This window comes from Anoplophora glabripennis, unplaced genomic scaffold, assembly GCF_000390285.2.
Source record: "Anoplophora glabripennis isolate ALB-LARVAE unplaced genomic scaffold, Agla_2.0 scaffold580, whole genome shotgun sequence".
In the NCBI taxonomy this organism is placed as follows: domain Eukaryota; kingdom Metazoa; phylum Arthropoda; class Insecta; order Coleoptera; family Cerambycidae; genus Anoplophora; species Anoplophora glabripennis.
Window position 1 is genome coordinate 53,035 of NW_019416656.1, and position 20,254 is coordinate 73,288.

At 32.2% G+C, this 20,254-nt stretch overlaps 1 protein-coding gene across 1 annotated transcript in view; it reads left to right on the top strand.

Annotated features, from left to right (window-relative positions):
* LOC108911922 (interleukin-1 receptor-like 1) overlaps positions 1-20,254 on the top strand; it is a gene marked incomplete at its 5' end in the record, with an annotated part of 143,668 nt that overhangs the window by 45,142 nt on the left and 78,272 nt on the right. Inside the window, 2 exons of the mRNA XM_018716998.1 lie at positions 5,094-5,381; positions 19,167-19,322. Coding sequence (XP_018572514.1) covers positions 5,094-5,381; positions 19,167-19,322 — 444 coding nt within the window. The remainder of the gene's footprint in view (positions 1-5,093; positions 5,382-19,166; positions 19,323-20,254) is intronic.

The following is a 20,254-nucleotide window of genomic DNA, read 5'->3' on the forward strand; positions in this document are numbered from 1 at the left end:
TCAAACACTTTATGAAACATGCGTTCCCGACTAAAATGGGAACAAGTGACTCTCATAACATAACTTTAAATTTTTTATTAAAAACGTAACGACTACAATAAATCAACATAAGAGATGAATAAGTTTTTTGTAGTAGTGATTTAACATTCTCATCAAAACGCAACTTACAGTCAAGACTCCTAAATTGTTTGCATTGCTAGTAATGGGAACTGGAATACCATCGATCATAACCTCAAAATTATGTTTTAAAATTTGCAAATCTTTCTCATTACCAAAAAACAAACTTTCGACTTACTCGAGTTCAATTTTAAATTACGCTCATCCAATAACAATTTTATAGTTTGTAACTCAGAGTTGATGACGTCATTTGTCTGTCGAAAATCATTAATATTAAAATGTAAATAAATTTGAGTATCATCGGCATATGCTTGAAGTTTGCATTGATGAACAGATTCTAATATGTTGGCAGTATAAATTATGAAAAGCAGGGGTCCCAGAATCGAACCTTGAGGAACACTAGAGAGAATTTCTAAACTGGTAGATAAAATATTATCAACAAGTATACTCTGGGTCTTCCATGTAAATAATATTTAATTAGTGTGAGTGAATCATCGTCAAATGCATAATATTTTATCGAAGCATTGCATTGAAAATAATGGTATGCATTTCGAGAATTTATAAACATTTTTTTACTTTATTTCTTTACATAATATCAATCTATTTGTTATTATTTTTGTATTATTTTCAAGATTTTTATTGTTTCACTCATTTGCGTGGGTTTAGGTAGGTTCTTTTATAAACACATTTTGTTTTGGAAATTAAATGTTTTTTCGTTACCGTTGTGTTCCTCAATTCATTATCATTATTTATTTTTTGCTCACTAATTTGCGAATAATTTGATAACAAAAATAGATATCGAACCCTTTGTGGCGTCAAAATGTAGCTATTTTTATACTCTTCAAACTAACCTATACAAAGTTTTATCCTGGTATTTCACGTTTTTAAGAAAATTTGGATAAATATCAGCAATAAGTAAACAACACTTTCCTTAAAAATTTCAAACTTATATAGAGTATAAGTTCATTCATTAATTTTTTGTGCTGAATTTATTTATGTTAAGAAAACTATAGCATTGCATTTAAAAATTTTAAGATAAATCCATAAAACGGCATTCTTTTGAAATAACGCCATCTATAGGTTTCCATTTTGAGGTAAATGACATTACGCATTAACCACGAGATAAAGCATGAAAAGACTTTTCCAACGAGGTATAACACTATAGGCTTTTGATGAGTCAATCCTTAAAAAATGCATTTTTATGATCAGACAATAGGGGCTTCTCCTTTATGTCGAGAGATAGAACAAAATGTCAATAACTAAAATTATACGTAATGAATCCGACTATCAATATCTGCCCTATTTAATATACCTAAATAGGAAACATTTCTGAGAAAAATTGGTCCCTATGTTTTGGTATGTAGATTGCGCCCCCTAGCGACCGAGCTACAAACTTGAAAACTACTTGCTGCGATTTCTCTTGGTCGATTTATTAAACAAATTTGTTTTCCCGAAGCTCTAGGTTCTATAATTTCTCTAATATCGTACCTCGCCGACCTTAGTGGGACACCCTGTATATGCCTTACATTTCCTAAAATATACACCAAATATGCTTGATCGTCAAGATTTTTGTACTTATTATTAGTTAATCCTAAAGTCACTTAAAAGCAAAACACCGTCCATGGATATAACAAATCCACACATACGTCAACCCACCAACACAACGCTAAAACATAAAATTTAGTTTTAATTCAAAAACTAAAAAACTATCTCGCAGCAATTTCCAGTGAAAGTAAAATAGGTACTGAGGCTTAAAAGGTGAAACATTTCTCCCGGATGTGCTAACTGAATAAGACGATTGAAAAAGTGCCGATTAATAAATATGCATTGCTTGCTGTTTAGAGACTTTCGGGATCGTGTATAAATTTTGGAGATGGAAGTGCTCATGAAATAAAAAATTCATGTAAAATATAACCTTTTCCCCGAATGATTAAAATCATAAAAAATGGCGAAGGCGCTGGGAGAATATTAAGCAACAGAAGCGGAAAAGCTTAGAGCCTTGGGCGGCTATGAATTACAGAAAACTCATCGTCCGTATATTTGGGGACGGCGTCATGTGTTAATTTAAAAAAGGAAAATGTTAAACTTATATTATTCAAGTGTATGTGCTTTTTATCGACTTTTCTCTTTTCAAACAAACAATAAAGGGTATTCGCAAATATCACCGACAACGTTTGAATGCATATTCACGACGATAAATAAATACGATCTACGGAAAAAATTAAATAAAAAGTTTTTCGTTTTTGAGTTATAGGCCTTCAAAGTTGTCAAAAATAAAACTAATTTAATTGATAACTTCATAACCCTTCTACCGATCGAGTTAAAATTTGGCACATTTATTTGGACTATTATGGCATATTATTTGTAAAAGTTTTAGTCAAATCGATATACTGAGTAATAGTTTCCTCCGGTTGCCTCTCCCTTTTAGCGGTCAAAACTTTTACAATGGTCGTATTTTTTTAAAACAGACAGCAACATTGAAAAGGTCATTTTATTTAAAAAATAATATTGTCTTTTGAGAAAATCGGCTACAGAAAGCCATTCTTGAGAAAAATAACATTATTTGCAGGACTGTTTGTTTCAGTTTGTGTAGTTTGTAACGTATAATATAGGTTATGGCAATTTATTTATCCGATCAGTGAACCAATCGGGACCTAAATTATTGCTTTTAAAACAAATCTGTGTTGAAACCACCATGACTGTTTAGTAGTTTATGACAATGATATTTAAATTAAAATTACAAGAAAATATAAAGTGGTGCAAAACCACTCCAAACGTTAATAATATGGAAGCATTTAAAAAGTAAATTGTGCACATTAGTAGACCTAATTTCAATTAACATAGTTTTACCCAAAAAGTATACAAATTTAATAAATTACAATCTTATTTATAGAAAAATAAAGACAAAGAATGATTGTTAATTTTAAATTTATACTTGTGAACACCTTTTATAGTCTTTAAAATGACATTACAATAAAAAGTTTTTAACAATGCAAATCAAGAATAACAACAACAAAAATTCTGACTGCAAATTTTCTATAAACGTTATTTGTTGCCTATTTACAAACGAGATTCTAATTACTAGCTTCTTAAAATAGCAAGCTTTAACCGTAAACTTTTTGTATGGGCGAGACCATTGTACAATAGTATATTAAACAACAAGGTTTGAAAACGACTCTTTGCACACGAGCGAGACATATTGGTGGACCGAGCCGAAGGCGAGGACCACAGGTCGAGCGAGTGTGCAAAGAGGTTTTCAAACGAGTTTTTTACGAAACTTTTTATACGACTGCAAACAGAGACCACAAAAATCAAATTTTAATTTAAATCGTTTTTATTACTAAAATTGCCAACGCATTAACAAAATAAATTAAATACAACTTTTAATTTAACTCGTTTTTATTAAGAAAATTGCTAACGCATTAACAAAAGAAACTAATATTTAATATTTATGGTAACATTTGAACATTCCTTCAAGGTTACGCTGGGAAAAGCAGTATTATTGTGCACCTTGTTTTCGGTAATAGAGAATATTTTTGGTGTCGTGTTTTTAGTGCAGTTTTTCAGCGTGCGGTCGTTGTTTTCTTGTTGTATTCCAGTAGACGATCGTTGTTCTGGTTCTGTGGCAGCAGAAGACACTGAAGACTCTATCTTTTTCGAAACTTCCATTTTATTTCTCAAACAGTCATCAACGTAGCCTTCGGCAACTGTACTGGATTTCCACCCTCCATGGCGTTTGAGGGCAAGCAGATTTGAGCCAGAATTGACTAAAATTGTGGCCGATGAACGCCGAAAACAATGTCCCGTGTAACTTTCTGGATTCTCTAGCATCAAAAACTTGGCGATTTCCCTAGCCATGTTTCCAATTTTGTTGATGCCAACGTTTTGGCTTGAACATTTTCCGTTTTGATAGTTTAAAAAAAACCTGCCTGTCTTCAGATTAGGAGGACGAAGAGCACAGTACTTTTTTAAGATAGTGTAAAGGTTTCCTGTAATTGTAAAACACCTTGGTACCTTTGTTTTTGTATTCTTCAGTTTAATCAGCATAGCACTGCCGAAATCTTTGGTGTCTTCTATTTTGAGATAACATAATTCCTCCCTTCGACATGCCCCGGATAGTCCAACTGCCACCACGGCCTTGATAAGTAAATATTTGTCGTCTGATGCTTTCGTCAAAAACCGGCAAAAATCATCTTCTGTGAGGATTTGGGACTTCTTTGGGACGTAGTTTTTGGATTTTCGTTTGATTAGCGCTTGCAACTTTTTATAATTTCCAAGATCTATGTTGTGATTGGCACTTAACGTTGACTTGAGTATCGTCCACAACGTCGAAGATTTATATTTCTTAGATAGTTCTTCAAAATACACCATTACTGCGTTTTCTGAGAAATTTTGGACATTTTTGGCTAATCGCTAGTCCATAAATCGGCTTAACTCAGCTTCATACCTGCTTTTGGATTTTGTGGGAACATATTTCGCTTGCTTTCTATAAAATCTCTTCAGAATCACACATTTTCACACCCAAACTTCGGGAATTCAACAATTTTTGAAGTATCCAATCAACAAAATAAAGGAGCCGTGACGGTTGCTATGAAACTCAGCCAACTTGAAACATTGCATAATTTGGGTGACAATATCAAACAAAAATCACAATCTGGAGACGCGTGTGCTAAGATGGCATAACCGTGTGCAAAATGTTTAGCACACGTCATGTGCAAAATACCGTTTTCAGAGCGTGTTTTCCGTGCGCAAAACCCCCTTTTGCAAGGCAGTCGTATAAAAAATACTTTAAAAACTTACATAAATTGCCTGTATGTTAAAGTCAGATTTTTTGCATAGCGACACTATGATTTTTAATGCGCGATGCCTAGACATATTTATGATTTATTAAAAATTCACTTGGAATTCTATTGTTATAGATTTCTAACGATGAATTCAAAGAATAACAAAGTATTACAAACATACTTTTTTTCCAGATCCGCCTAAAATAGTAAGCATTGGAAGGGAGCGAGTGAAAACCGCAACGCTTTTCTCCTCGACAAATTTCGAATGTCTGGGCGAGGGAAATCCCACGCCGACTTACCAATGGATACAGAAGAGGCCATCCCCTTCTGACATCACAATTGAAAGAGGAAGAGACTCCAAATTATATATCAGTAACGTGACGTACGACTTCCAGGGGGAATATAGGTGTAAGGTCACGAATATCATAAAAGGGGAAGAAAGAAGTGAGATCAGCGAGCCGATTATTCTTCAGGTTCACGGTAAGCATGTCGTGTCGACTTTCTACAAATGATAGGCCTACTAGATTCTGAAAAATAACACATTTACGTGATGTCCCTTCAATAAGTCTGTATGGCACGGATAGATTTATAGCATCGGATTATATTGGGAAATATATTGACATTTAGTTTCCAATTTTTTTTCTTATATACAGGGTGTCCCTGAAAAGGATGGACAACGCTTGACCACAGGTTCCTTGGATAAAAATAAGACCATTTAGCCTAACTTACCTATATACAAAAGTGCACGCCTACTGAGATATAGCCTTCTAAATATAGAATAGATAACCTATTTTTTTCAAATAATTTGAAAACTATTTTTCTTAGAAACTTCAAATTTGGTACACTTATTTTTTATATAAGGGCAAGGTAAATACAGAATTTGGAGAGAATACATGATGTTCTATTTCTAGTGCCCGTGCGCCACTGGCTATCCCATAACTTTTTTGTGTGTATGCCAATGACGACAGAATTTTAAAAGATTTTTTTGCCCTTACAAAATTTCGATATCGGTTATGGATTTCGAGTAAAATTCGCATTTTCTTATACATTAAATATAGGCAAAAATTCCGATTTATAAAAAATAATTTATAACTGCAGCCTCAATGCATGCAATAATAATTAAAAAACGTCACATTAAAAAAAATAACTACACATTTTTGGTATAAGTATTATCAATCAATAAAATAAAAATCAACATTAATATTTTAAATAAACAATATCAACTAATAATGTAAGAAAGTCAACATTAACATTTTAAATAAACTGATATTTGTAATCACATTAAAATAATATTACAGTAAATGCTCAAAGTTACTTTCTTGTTCTTAAACGCAAACAATAGTTCTTCGAAAATTAGAAATTATCCAATAATTGTGCATTGACTCTCATAACATTAATTTCATGTTGTATTCTTTCCCATATTCGTTTTCTGTATTTACTGAAAAGTTATTTTAAACTGTGGTCCTCAACGCTCCACAAATGAAATAATTACATGGGTTTAGGTCCGGGGATTGAGGTGGCCATTTTAAAGGGGCATTATTTCCTCTACTTATCCATCTGTTAAACCTTTAATAATCTGTAATACCTACCTGTACCCTGTAATTCCTGTAACCTGTGATAACTGGTCTTTTAATACTCTATTAAAGGAACGTTTTGAAAGCCGCTAACCACCTTTTATTTACTTCTTCGACCCTTTCCAAAATTTGTTCCTCCAGCTGAATAATTCCATTATCCATGATTTAATGTTACAGGTAAAAAAACGTCCTGTTTCCCGAAGGCGTCTCTCCGCATTAGCTAATGTTTTTTGATTTGGAGTTCTTCGATTAGGAAATCTTTCAGCATATGTTCGAACAGCAGCACAATAATTTCCTTCACAATTACCCAAAACTACTAACATATCAGTGTGTTCAGGAAAAGTAGGTATAAATTGCAATAAAAAACAAAGTAAGCTAAAATTAAATCACAGCTAGCTTGACATAGAAACTTTTAATTATTGTTATGAATTTGTTTCTCTGTTATATGGCACCTCGTACTAGAATGTTATATTTGTCTTAAATTGATTTTATATTATTTAATGTGTAAAAAATGCCAATTTTACTCGAAATCCATAAACGATATCAAAATTTTGTAAGAGGCAAAAAATCTTCTAAAATAGTGTTTATATTTAAAAATATAAATTATGTCGTCATTGGCGTACATACAAAAAAGTTACGGGATAGCCAGTGGCGCACAGGCACTAGAAAGAGAACATCCTGTATATGTATTCTCACCAAATTCTATATTTACATTGCCCTTATACAAAAAAATATGTGTACCAAATTTGAAGTTTCTAAGAAAAACTCAAATCAAATTTCAAATTTATTATTATTTATTAATTATTTGAAAAAAACTAGATTATCTGTTCTATATTTAGAAGGCTATATCTCAGTAGGCATGCACTTTTGTATATAGGTAAGTTAGGCTAAATAGTCTTGTTTTCATCCAAGGAACCTGTGGTCATGCGTTGTCCATCCTTTTCAGGGACACCCTGTATACATCTACGATCCTTTCCAGATGTATACATTAAAATTCACTATTTGCGTTGACTCTACAAAATTATAGTAAAATTTTGTATTAAAATATCCTTTGCTAAATGCCCTTCTGTTGATTTGAGTGCCTAATAGATGTGTATTTAAATCCACTTTAATCTTTAAGCTAATAGATGTTGTTCTAATGGTGTTACTCGTTAAGACACCACGGCACTTTATATCTTTTAATGGCTGTATCCATTCCTTGCCCAGACTAGTATATATCTACATGTTTCCTTATAATCAATCTTGAAAGCCCTGGCAAGATACCAGAATTCTGGCTTTCTCTGTCTGGGTTGTGGCCTGCCTGCAATGAGATGTAAATTTGAACAAACAAGTTTTTGTATTAGGTTTAGTAAAATATGTCGATATTTTGTTTTCATATATTTTAAATTAATTCAATACAGTCTAGTTTCATTCACTAGAATATCAAATAATGGCAAAACAACCAGCGATACTGGCCTTCTTGTTAAGTGTAAAATGGAAAACATATATGTATACAGAATAATTAAATAACTGAAAATGGCAGTTTAAGAAAATATGTCTTTACTATTACATTATTACATTTACAAAATATTAAAAAATGAGCTTATCCAAAAAAAATAGAAAAATCACATACGAAACATAACTAAATTTTTAAACATAATTTATTTCTATTAAAGTGGACATTTATTATAAAGACAAATTTAATTAAAAAATTATTTTCTCTAGTAAATAGTATGAATTCTGCATATCTGAATGTTTAGGATATTTTTTCAAAGAAGCAATATTAAATTGTTCAGTCCACGCTATTTTAAGATAAGAAAAAAACAGTTATTTAGACGAAAGTTATGTATTTCGGAAGAAATAATTTTAATATTTTTCAAATTTACGAAATTTCGCAACCCAGCTGTTGGTTTTTGAGATTAACAACCTGTTAAAGTTTAAAAAAGTTTACAGCAAGTTTGTCAGAAGATACAAATTTTTAATACAGTCAATAACAAATACTATTATCAAAGTCATTATAATCTTTAATTAGTATTCTAGCTGTCTAGAAGTAAGGATAAAGATCAATTTTGTTTGGTACGTGCCTTTTTCCACTCTGGTACACCTTCAAGATGGTATGGTTTCCAGGAGGTTTTCAACTACGCATTGTTGCATTAATATTTGTGGCGACACTTTGAATATTGTTACTGATGTCTATATCACTGTCTTTTAGGTTTTTGCCCAGCACTGGTTTCGAGATCTCTTGTGAATACCTGAAATATTTCGAAGCTTTGAGGAGCTTGTGTAGGCCTTCTATGAGTGATTACTTAAGAATTTTGGCCAGCTTCTAGAAGCTTATTTCACCGTAAGATTGCACAATGCCTGGGTGAATGGGGCACTAGAACTTTGGTTTAACCTGGAAGCAAACAAATTTGTGAAATTTGTTGATATTGTTCTGAATTCATATTAAAAATTTGTTTTATTGTTAAAATTTGAGTTTTTAGCACAGCGTATTTGATTATTGATCTGCAGAGGCTATATACAGCGCAAAATGGCAATAAGTTAAAGTGTTCCAGGTTCTATTCGTAGTTAATGAACAGCAGGACATCAGAGTTGACGTTCGATCACTGTCAAGGCTGGCTCCGCAGGCGTTCTTGATGTGTGGTTCCCATAGATATGGACCATTGACCTCTCTGAATTTTACCCATCTTTGGATTGTCGCCAACTGCAACTGATGATCGACCTGTGTTCTCGGCATAGTACTTTTATAGTTAGGTTGTGGTTCCTCATTTAGAATTCAGTAAAATTTGGAAAATTTTTTGGTTTCCGAAATTCTAAACTGAGGTGAATTGTGTATTTTTGCAGCGACTGTTCTGTCAAAAGCATCGGCCTCTAGCGGTGTGGTCCACTGCGGCTTCGGTGTTTGGGGCGACTGGGAGCTTATTAGGAACATCGGCGAAAATTTTTGGAAACATAGGTGAAAGCGTTAATTTGCGTGCCGCCCTTTCTGCTTCTCGCGGAAGGCAATTTGGGCATATTTCTCGAGATTGGCTCTTCGTAGGGTGGTTGAAAATGGCTTTAGAGGTCCTATTGGAAAGTTGAGCGAAAATTTGAAATTCGTTCAAGCCTGGAATACCACAATGATCCTTTCCAATAGTGTAAAGGATGCTAGACTTAGAATGAAATATATATTTAGATAGAAAAAAAGATCACTTTAGGTTTGAATATATTGAAAAACAAATTCCACGCCCCATCTTTACGTAAACGCACTATATAGATACATATACTTTACTTTCCAATGAATTTGTATATCCCTTACGATTTATTTAACAGCATTGACATCTACGGTTAGGTAAATTGTTTACAATACTGTTTCAAATAACAGGGGTCGAACTAACCATTACAGAAAGCTCTAATGTCTATGCCAAATTACCTCACGAATGTGTTATTAGATATATTAACTGAAATCCTTTCTATTACCTTTGAACATTTCCCTATTAGGTGTTTCAAAGGACTTAGGGATAGGCTTCAGCGTATTTATTCCATTATATTAATATTTCAACATTTCCACAGTATAGCCAAGGCGGTCCCTATATCTGTAGATTACTTTGGGGGAACACTCTAGGATAAAAGGATATTTATGGTTAATAAAGGAAGCTATTGCTCTTTGTAATGAAATTACTATTATTGTAGTGGTAAGTGATTTCCTATAGCGCTATAAACGTACAATACAACTGAATTGTGTACAAAAGTAATGTCTTGATATTGTCACAATAATTTGCAGTATTCAAGCTTTTATAACGTGTAACCACTAAATATCCAGTATGGCGTAATTGGTAACAACTTTTATTGATAAAATATATTGTAATAGAATGAGTAGGGGCAAAGATTTTAAAATATCGAAGAGAAAGGTAAATTTGGGAAAATAAAATTGGTAAAACTGATTTTAAAGAAATAAATTATAAGTTGAATAAGTGTGACCAATAGGAGTACAGTAGATGATTGAAATTGAGAAGGAAAAGATTAAATAAATAAAAATTAGTATATGATCAATTAAAAACTGTCGTAAAAAATAAATTTCAAACAAAATTTAAAGAAATATAATGTAATAAAGTATATTTGAATTTGAAAATGTGATTGGTAATAAAAATTTGGATTACTAGAATTAGGAAGTGATTTAAAAAAATTTGTGGTACATGAAAAGTAAAAGAGTGAGGTAACTAAGAAAGAAAAAATAATAAATTTGGGAGCTGACAGCTAAAGTTTTGAAAATAAAATTTTAAAATTAAAGGGAAGATAATTTGATTAGCAGAAAGAAACAAATGTATTCAATAAAAAAAACATTTATAAGAAGGAGTAGAAGAAAACAATCTCAAGAACTAAATTAATTGAAGTTGCCCCATTTTTTTGGACGATGTGATTTTAAGTGCTTTAAAAAAAATTCAAACCTAAGATAACATCAGGGCCAGATGAAATTCCGGCGTTTTTGCTAAAAGATTGTGCTATCGTTTTATCTAAGCCTTTAACGTTCATTTTCAACTTATCACTAGGTTCTTTAGTATTTCCTACACTATGGAAACAGTCAAAGATTTGTCCTATTTTTAAAAAGATGACAAAACTCTAATTGAGAATTACAGGCCGGTAGCAATCTTATCCAATTTTAGCAAATTATTTGAAATTGTTTTATATGAATACATGGCTTTTAATTTTAAATCTCTGATTTCTCCAAATCAACATATCTTCACGACAGGTAGATCCTCCGTATCAAATTTAATATGTTTCAATCAGCACGTATCAGAAGTCTTAGACACGGGAGGTCAGATTGACGTTATTTATACTGATCTGTCTAAAGCGTTTGACATACTTGACCATGGTTTGTTACTTGAAAAATTACTTTCTTATGGCTTAACACTAAATTTTACTCATTTTCTGCAGTCCTATTTGTCTCATAGAATATTACATGTTCAGTGCCGTGGTTTCAAGTCTGTTCATATACACGCAAGGTCAGGTGTCCCTCAAGGTTCGGTTTTAGGACCACTTTTGTTTAATTTATTCATAAACGACATAAATATGAGTATTGACAGTAATACATTATTGTATGCAGATGACCTAAAATTGTTCAGGTGTATCGAAAACGTCGAGGACTGTTTGAAACTGCAATCTGATCTTCAACGGTTAACTCTTGGTGTGACACTAACTCCCTACCATTTAATATCAAAAAATATTATTGTATGTCGTTTTCCAGAAAGACCAATTTTAATTCTATTAAGTATGCATATAACATTGATACTGCATGTTTAACAAAATGTGACCAGTTTAAGGATTTAGGTGTTTTGTTCGACTCCAGACTAACTTTTGCCGATCATATTAACGTCATTACCAAAAATTCCTATAAGTCTCTTGGATTTATCATTCGCAACTCTAAACAGTTTTCGGTGAACACTATTAAATTGCTTTATTATTCACTGGTTCGTTCTAAACTTGAATAAGCTAATGTGGTATGGAATCCAGGCTATGAAGTTCATAAAAACAGTCTAGAAAAGATTCAGCAGGCAATTTCTTAAATACCTAAGTTTCAAATCTGATAATACCTATCCACCTCGCGGAATACCTCAATCCGAACTATTAACCAGGTTTCAACTTAATGACTTAGCTCAAAGAAGGCTCTATTTTTCTGTTTTGTTTCTATTAAAGCTTGTAAATGGGATGATTGATTGTAGGGAATTACTAGAGTATTTGAATTTTAATATTTTGGGATGTAGAACTCGCTACATGTATTTATTTTATTTGAAAACACCAAGAACAAATATTCTTCAATTTTCTCCAATAAATGTTATGTGCTCGAATTATCATCGTTATCAGGATCGTCTTGATATTTTTTGTTGTAATGTTCCCAGTACTAAAAGATGTATCCTCAATAGAAGTTAAGTCGCTATTTTTATGTATTTATACAGGGTGACATAGAAAAAAGTACATTGCATAGTGTCATACAATAGAGGACACTAAAACAAGAAAAAAAGTTCCTATGAACATGGGTCCGCAAGGTCTTCGGTTAAAGGATACGGGGTGTTGAATTTTATTTTTTTTATTTGCAAAAACAATGATAAATACTTCAACAATTAAATTTTAATGGTATGATGAAAAATATGATTAATTAAAACAAAACATTGACTTTTTAGAAGATGTTCAAATTGTTGCCCTTGTACTTCAATACATTTTTCCATTCTTCTTCTCAATGATTGACGGCATCTTTGAAATATTCTTAGGTTATTATGAAATCTATCTGCCGATTCCATAATTCTTATCCATAATTGTTCTTCATTATGTATTTCTACAGCATAAACTTAATTTTTCATAAAGATATTCAAAAAAAAACCCAAACAAAAATAAAATTCAACACCCCGTATCTTTTAACAGAAGGCCTTGCAGACCCATGTTCATAGGAACTTTTTTTCTTATTTTAGTGTCCTCTATTGTGTGGCACTATGCAATGTACTTTTTTCTATGTCACCCTGTATATAGTTATATTTTCTATTTACGTTTTAATTATGTTAATGCAAATGTTATATGTTTTTTTAATCTGTATTATACCTGCCTTATAATTGGGCTCCGTCCTGTCTTGCCAGTTGTTTCCAACTAAATAAATAAATAAATAAATAAATAAATTACAGACAATAGAAACTTAAGTAAGTCCAATAAAAAAACAAAGTTAACTGTTATAGAGTATTACACAGTTTCTAGTCAACACAGATCTAATCCAAATCACCGACAGGGAATAGTAATATAAAAATATCAGCAAACAACAAGGAGTTATATGACAGATGATAAGTCAGGAACAGCAGTTGTACTAACAGGTACACGAAAGAAATAGAGGAGATAAAGGACCAAGAATTAGCATAAAACCCTAATATAATACAGACTTTTGTTAAATTTAATATTTAAATCCAAATCTTGGATGTTGTTATTTAGTTTAAGTTAGAGTAGAGGAAGTGGCGTAGGTTTAATTTAAGAATACTTCTATTGATAGAAGATTGAAAAATTTTGGATAAATAGTAAAACAAATTAAGTGTTAGCCAATCACATAATTTTATTTTAATTTGAAATATATTGGATCAGAGTAATTAAATGAATTAGAAATTATTTTTACGAGAAATAGAATAAATAGTTAAAGGCCCCATATTCTTTAAATAGTGTTTTCCGCAAAGACAAATAATTTCAAACATTTAATAACTGAATAATCTAAAGCTTATCAAATAATAGGAATGTTATGTCATGCCACCTGAGTATTTTCAAAGACGCCGCAGTAAAACGAATAAACAGGTGCAAAAAACGATCAAACCATCAAGGTTTTAGGTACTGAAATCTATGAAAATACTAACTTTTTTATATATAATTCCACATGTAAATATTCTTATAACATTTACTTGCTTAGTCCTACATATAAAATTGTTTACTTTTATTTATAAGTACGTGAAAATAATTCTTAAAATGTGGGGTTAGAATAACAGCAAACGCATGTTTTACAAACACTTTTTTTAGTTATTATTTTATTTGAGTAAATTTAAATAGTAACAATGAATAACCAAAACATCAAGGATTTTATTTTTGTGCTTACTTTTGTTCTACACGTTTTACTTTTAAAGATTTCAGTACCTAAAAACGCCAGAAATTTCACTATTTCTCGGCCAGGAATATGGCCACCTTAAAGTTCAAATATAAATGTTTTGTCTTTTCCTTCTCAAGATTAAGTACCTATCTAAATTCATTAATCAGTATAATATTTTAAAATCAAAATACTAATCTTCTCAGAACCTTACCCTGGGGTAAGGCTACTCATATTAAATAAAAATTCAGCTACAATTCATTAAATTCGGATAAAGCAAATATTAAAAATAATAACATATTCTCGTCCGTTCTGCTGTTGTCATGATAATAAAAAATAGTTGAGTATTTAATAGATAATATATTCCCAACCTAGATTATATACAAAATATTTCGAAATATTAATTATTTTTTATATCAGTGTTGTTAAAAAAAATCAGCATATCACGTAATTTATTTAGGAAGTTTCCTGTTTTGCTGAAATTGAATAGGTAGCTACAGACGTGCAAACGCGAAAGTCCCGCATCGTGTTGTGCCGAATTTCGCAATATTTTATCACTTTATTACCAAACTGATACCGCTGTGTTCCCAATTTTCCCATGCGCGCCGCTATGCCACTAGATAGTATTTATCTGAAACTTCATTTCAGTCTCTATTTTTACCTAGGAGAAAATAAAGCAGCATTTTCCATTCGAAGACCACGTTATCTGAAATGGAATATGCACCTTCCATTCATAACTTATAACTTTGCCCCTGACGGCTGGCTAGAGTCGATTTCAATGGAATCATTTTTTAGATAATACTCATGATAGAGTAGAGTATAGCGAAATGAATAATAGTCACTCACAATAATATTCGTGGAGCGCTGGGTATGTACCTACGTCTGAAAAAAATGTGAAGGCAATAAGTGAATAAATTAAATTTTGTTATGAAAATAGTTTTGCCTAACAAAAATGTCACACTAAAAAAAAAACAGGCAAATAAAAAGTACAGAAACAGACGAATAAAACACACAAAACAGAGAAACAGGCAAATAAAAACAAACAAACAAACAAACAGATAAATAAAATGTACAAAAATACAAAAAATACAAATAATAATTTTTAAGAAACTCAAATATGCGACCAAATTTTTTTGCTTCAAAGACAAGGGGGCCCACGAAAAAGTGTCTTAAGGGGGTTCCCTGCCAAAAAGCATAGCACTATCAGATTCCACGTGTCATAAAACCCCTGTGTACCAAATTTAGTGATTCTCGTACAACAGGGTTCTAAAATATAAAAAAAGACTATTTTTAGGGGCGGATTTCAGGGGGCTGTAACTACGAAAGAGGGGGCCACTTGGCAAAAATAAAAAATACGGGTCTGCTAATTTTATATTAAGAATTTGTGACCAAATTTTGTTGCATTAATTTCAGGGACACCCGGTATAGTATAATTCTGTGCATTTTTACTTATTTTTTCGTTTATTAAAATAATGAACAACAGAAAAGAAGACATACAGAGACAATGCAAATATTTCTAATATTTCTATTCACAGGACTCTTAAAAGATTTTGACAAAGCAGTAAGTTGTTTTATTGTCAAAGTAGCTATTAAAGTATTTTACAGGAAATAACAATATTAGTTGCATGGTATTTTACAAAATTCCACACTATTCCATAATGTTATTTCACATTATTTTAACAAAATAATTTACATTCTCAAAAAGCAAACTTTGAAGAGCTACTAATTGGATTAGCTAATCGATTTCTTCACCTTAAACCCAATATTGTATTAGACCGTGAGCCTATTGTGTCCGGTTAATTAAAATTTGCTACCAGCGCTGTTATCCGACTGATACGATGTTGACGGCTTAATATATTCCTGGAGGAATTACAGGAAGCAGGGAATAAGGGACAATTTAATCTTATGACACTATTATATAACAATGTCCTCAATAATTCCATTGTATGCGGCATTTTAGACAAGTGGTCCCACATCCCCTAGAGACTGTAGATTATATATCAGCGTAGATACCTACATACATATTATTCCACTTCACATGTGACACCTGGTCTGTTATTTCAGCTGCTGGGAGACATGCACTAATATAGCATTCATGCTAAACGCGTTCTTTTTATATTTACCCAGCCGACACATTTTCAGTTAAACAATTATTGTTACCCATAGAATAGGCACAGAACTGAAAGGTAGGCGAAAATTATAAATGAATAAAATTGAATAGTATTAAACTACAATTGATTAATTAATTTAATACTTCTTTAAAAGGCATCAAAGTAATTGAAGTCAGGTAAACCAATTTTTTTTAATTCTTATTTAAGGATCCGCTGTTTAAAATTATATGAAGTATGTCTTAGGCAAAGTTCATCAATCAATCACTAAGAATCTTCAGCGCAAATAGACAAACTACGTAAAGTCTACTTTCCCCAAATTTAAAGGATTAATAGTAGATATCCCTATAAACGAGGAAAACAGAAGGAAATCCATAACCTTAGAGTCAAAGGTCGACATTTGCATAGACATAAGACGTCCGTACCAAGCAATAGCTCGTGAGACTCATTCCTGTTAATTATCTCTATTGATTATCATCCGTATCAATTATCCCTAACTGTCAGGGCACAGTTAATGTCATAGATGATTTAATTTTTGGGAAAAACGAAAACCAACACGACTAAAGACTGAAGTAACATGAAAAACGTTACATGGGTATAATGTAGTACTCAATGAAAAATTACTGTGACTCGGAAGATAGGATAGTAATTTCAGGTCCTAGTCCAGTAGGTTTAGAGGCTGTTTTAGTACAGTTCAATATAAAGGATTTAAGGATCATAGATTATGGTAAAAGTTTTACAGGATGTGAGATCCAAATGGAAAATGAAGCATTAACTAGTTTGAATAATTGAGCATTTTAAAGTATATCGGTTTGGAAAAGAATTTGCATTGGTGACGAATTTTAAACCCTTGGAAACGACATTGGCACCTACATCAAGACCGTGTGCAAGAACCGAAAAGAAAAATGGGTCATAAGATTGTAGTCGTCTAAGATTGAAGTAGTTTATGGGTTCTGGAAAAATGTACAATAAATAATAATTCCTGAAAAACTTAAAAAACATGCTACCTTGAAGCTAGCCCGCGAGCTGGGCTAAATTGTAGCAATAAGAAAGCGACTTTGTAGGAAAATTTGGTGGCCCTATGTAGATAGTGATGCTCAAAAACTGTAGTTTGGACAGTTGAATATCTGTTTGGGAAAGAATTTAAATTGGTAATGAACAATAAACCTGTGGAAACGACATTGCCATCTACATCAATACCTTGTGCAAGATTCTAAAAATGTGTCATAAGATTGTAATCGTTTAAGTTTGAAGTAGCTTATGGGTTTTGGGAAAATATACAATAAACAATAATTCCTGAAAAACTTAAGATTAGCTTGCAGCTAGCTCACGGGTTGAGCATTTGGGAATTGTAGCAAAAATTATCGATTCAACTAAGACTATAAAGTATCTGGAGAAGTTTTTTGAAGGCTTTGAAGGTTTTAAATGAAATGGTACATTAATATTTCCAGGCATGACTTAAATTTCCTAATGAATATACTTTTCACCGATGAAGCAAATTTTCCTAGAGTAGGTGCAGTAAACCTTCATAATGTTCATTCATGGTGGGAAGAAAATACTTATGAAATATTTGTTTCAAGATGTCAACATAATTTCAGTTTAAACGTTTGGATGGGAATTGTAGGAAATACTCTAGTAGGTCCTTTTTTTTGAACGAAAATCTTCCAACATTACTTGATGATGTACCCCTCGCTAAACGTCAGGTGATGTGGTATATGCACGATGGAGCGCCTGCACATAGTACACTTGCCGTTAGAGAATGGTTAAATTTAAATTACCCGAATCGCTAGATTGGTCGTGGTCGTGATGCCCCTGTTTGTTGGCCTGCACGTTCACCTGATCTAACGCTTATGGATTTCTTTTAGTGGGGAGACAAAAGTATTGTTTATGCCACTCCTGTTGCCTCCTTAGAAGAACTACGCTTAAGAATATTTCAGGCAGCAGATGACCTTCGCAATAACCAAGAACTGTTTGTGCGAGTGCGTTATAAGTTTCACAGACGTATTAGGTTATGCTTGCAGCAAAATGGAAATTATTTCGAGAATATTCTTTAAATTTAATTTTGCATTTCTTCTTTCTCGTTTGTATTAAATTTTATTTCAGATAAATAACTTTACCTAATACATGTCCCATAATCATAAGTTATCAAACATTTTTCATTAATTAATGTTATTATTAAATTATCAGCTTATTGACAGAAAGTGTCAATTTATTAATATGATAAATAACAATTTATTTGTTATGACATCCGCCTACTTTATTTTTACAAATCGCAATTACCTCTTTAGTGAACGATGACGCATCTAATTTTTTTACTAGAAAACTATCGGTTTTATCGAAAAATTACTAGAGGTAAAAAAGTTGCGCAATAAATCAGTCTTCCAAATAAATATTTTTAAATAAATAATTTGCTTCATATAAAAAATTTCTAACAAAATATTGCAATTTGGTTGACTGTTTCACTCCTTTATAAAATACGCCAATGATCGAAAAAATATTGAAAAGTTGTTTCTTTATTAATAGGATGCTCATACCAAGTTTCGTGTCTCTAGCGTTCCCCATGTTAAAGAAAAAAATTAAAATGTGAATTTCAATCCCCTCCTTTAAGGGGGGTATATCGCCTCAGGGGTGCAACTTTCATATAAGGTATTTTTACTTCAATCCTCTTATTTTTGGCTCTACATTCACTGGTACCATTTTTGCTACTTCATAGAAACACCCCGTATAAAGTGTATTATTCAGTTGGTACTGATGTATGTACACGTACAGAGAAGATCTCGTCACCTTAATGCAATGTATTATTCATTTAAAGACTTTTCTCTTCAATCAAGGGGGAGAATAGGTTACTTTTAGAATTTACAATATATTTTATTTCCAGAGTAGCAATTAATATTTTTTTCATTGTACGAAACGTAACTGCCTGTTTATCAATTACAAAATATTCAAGAAACCGAAACACTGACGATTTCTATAGACAATAAAATTTCCGCGCAATATTTTAAAGTAAAGTTCATTGTTACAGGTGCCCCTCAGGTTCTGAGGCAATCCGTAACCCCGGAAGTGGTAGTCGAACGAGGACAACGGGCTGATTTAAGTATGGTGGTGTGCGCTGATCCAAGACCTAGGTTCGTAGCCTGGGAGTGGGGTTCGCTTAGGCTGGAAGCGGGGACGGAAATGGGTGAGTATTATTGCGAAACAACACCCTTTGTGCGAACCTTTTATGTAAATGACGTGATTTCGTGACGTAGTTTGTTTTCTCTATTTCAGGAAGTAGAGATGAGTTCTGTTTATCACTGGAACTAAATAAATACGCCCAAGTCTCTTTACGAGCTGTATATATTTTCGAATATCTGTTGTACACGTCGATATTTCCTTGTTACTCTAGACAAAAATTGGTTAATTTAATGAATCCTTGCACCAAGAGAAGCTTCCAAAATGTCAAAATAAAAATAGAAAGTATAATTAGCTGTGAATAAATAGTTTTAGACATTAAATATATCAAATATACAGGGTTTTCCGTAGGTACATATACAACGGAGGACCACAGATTCCTGGATACAAAATAGGCCGATTTAAGCTAAGTCACCTTTATTCAGAATCGTTTGGTCGCTAGGTGGCCTTAAAGCATTTGAAGCGGTTTTGCTAAAGTCCAGTCCAATTAGATCATAAACGGGGGAATTTGCGCTTTTGCATTAAATAGAGCTTATTTTTAAGGCAACGTAACAAAAGAAATCACCTACGCCTCTCTACCCCAAAATATCTTTTTTTATATCGTTAATTGATAATTAACTATTAACGTACTTGACCGGGATTTTAGGGATAATTTAAGAAAGGGTTAAACTTTTAATTTCAAAAAGTTTCACATTGATAGTTGGCGCTAGCAGCAGTAAAAGTTAACATTAATTAGTTACCCTTAGTTAGTTAGTTAGTTAGTGAATCAACAATTAACGATATAAAAAAGCTGTCTTGGGAACAAAGAGGCACAGGTTATTTCTCTTTTTTAAATAGCTGTAAGAATAAACTATATTTAATGCAAAAAGAGCGAATTTCCGAAGGGCATTTGCCTGACCATGGAACAATCAATGTTTCTTTTTCGATACATTTGTTTGG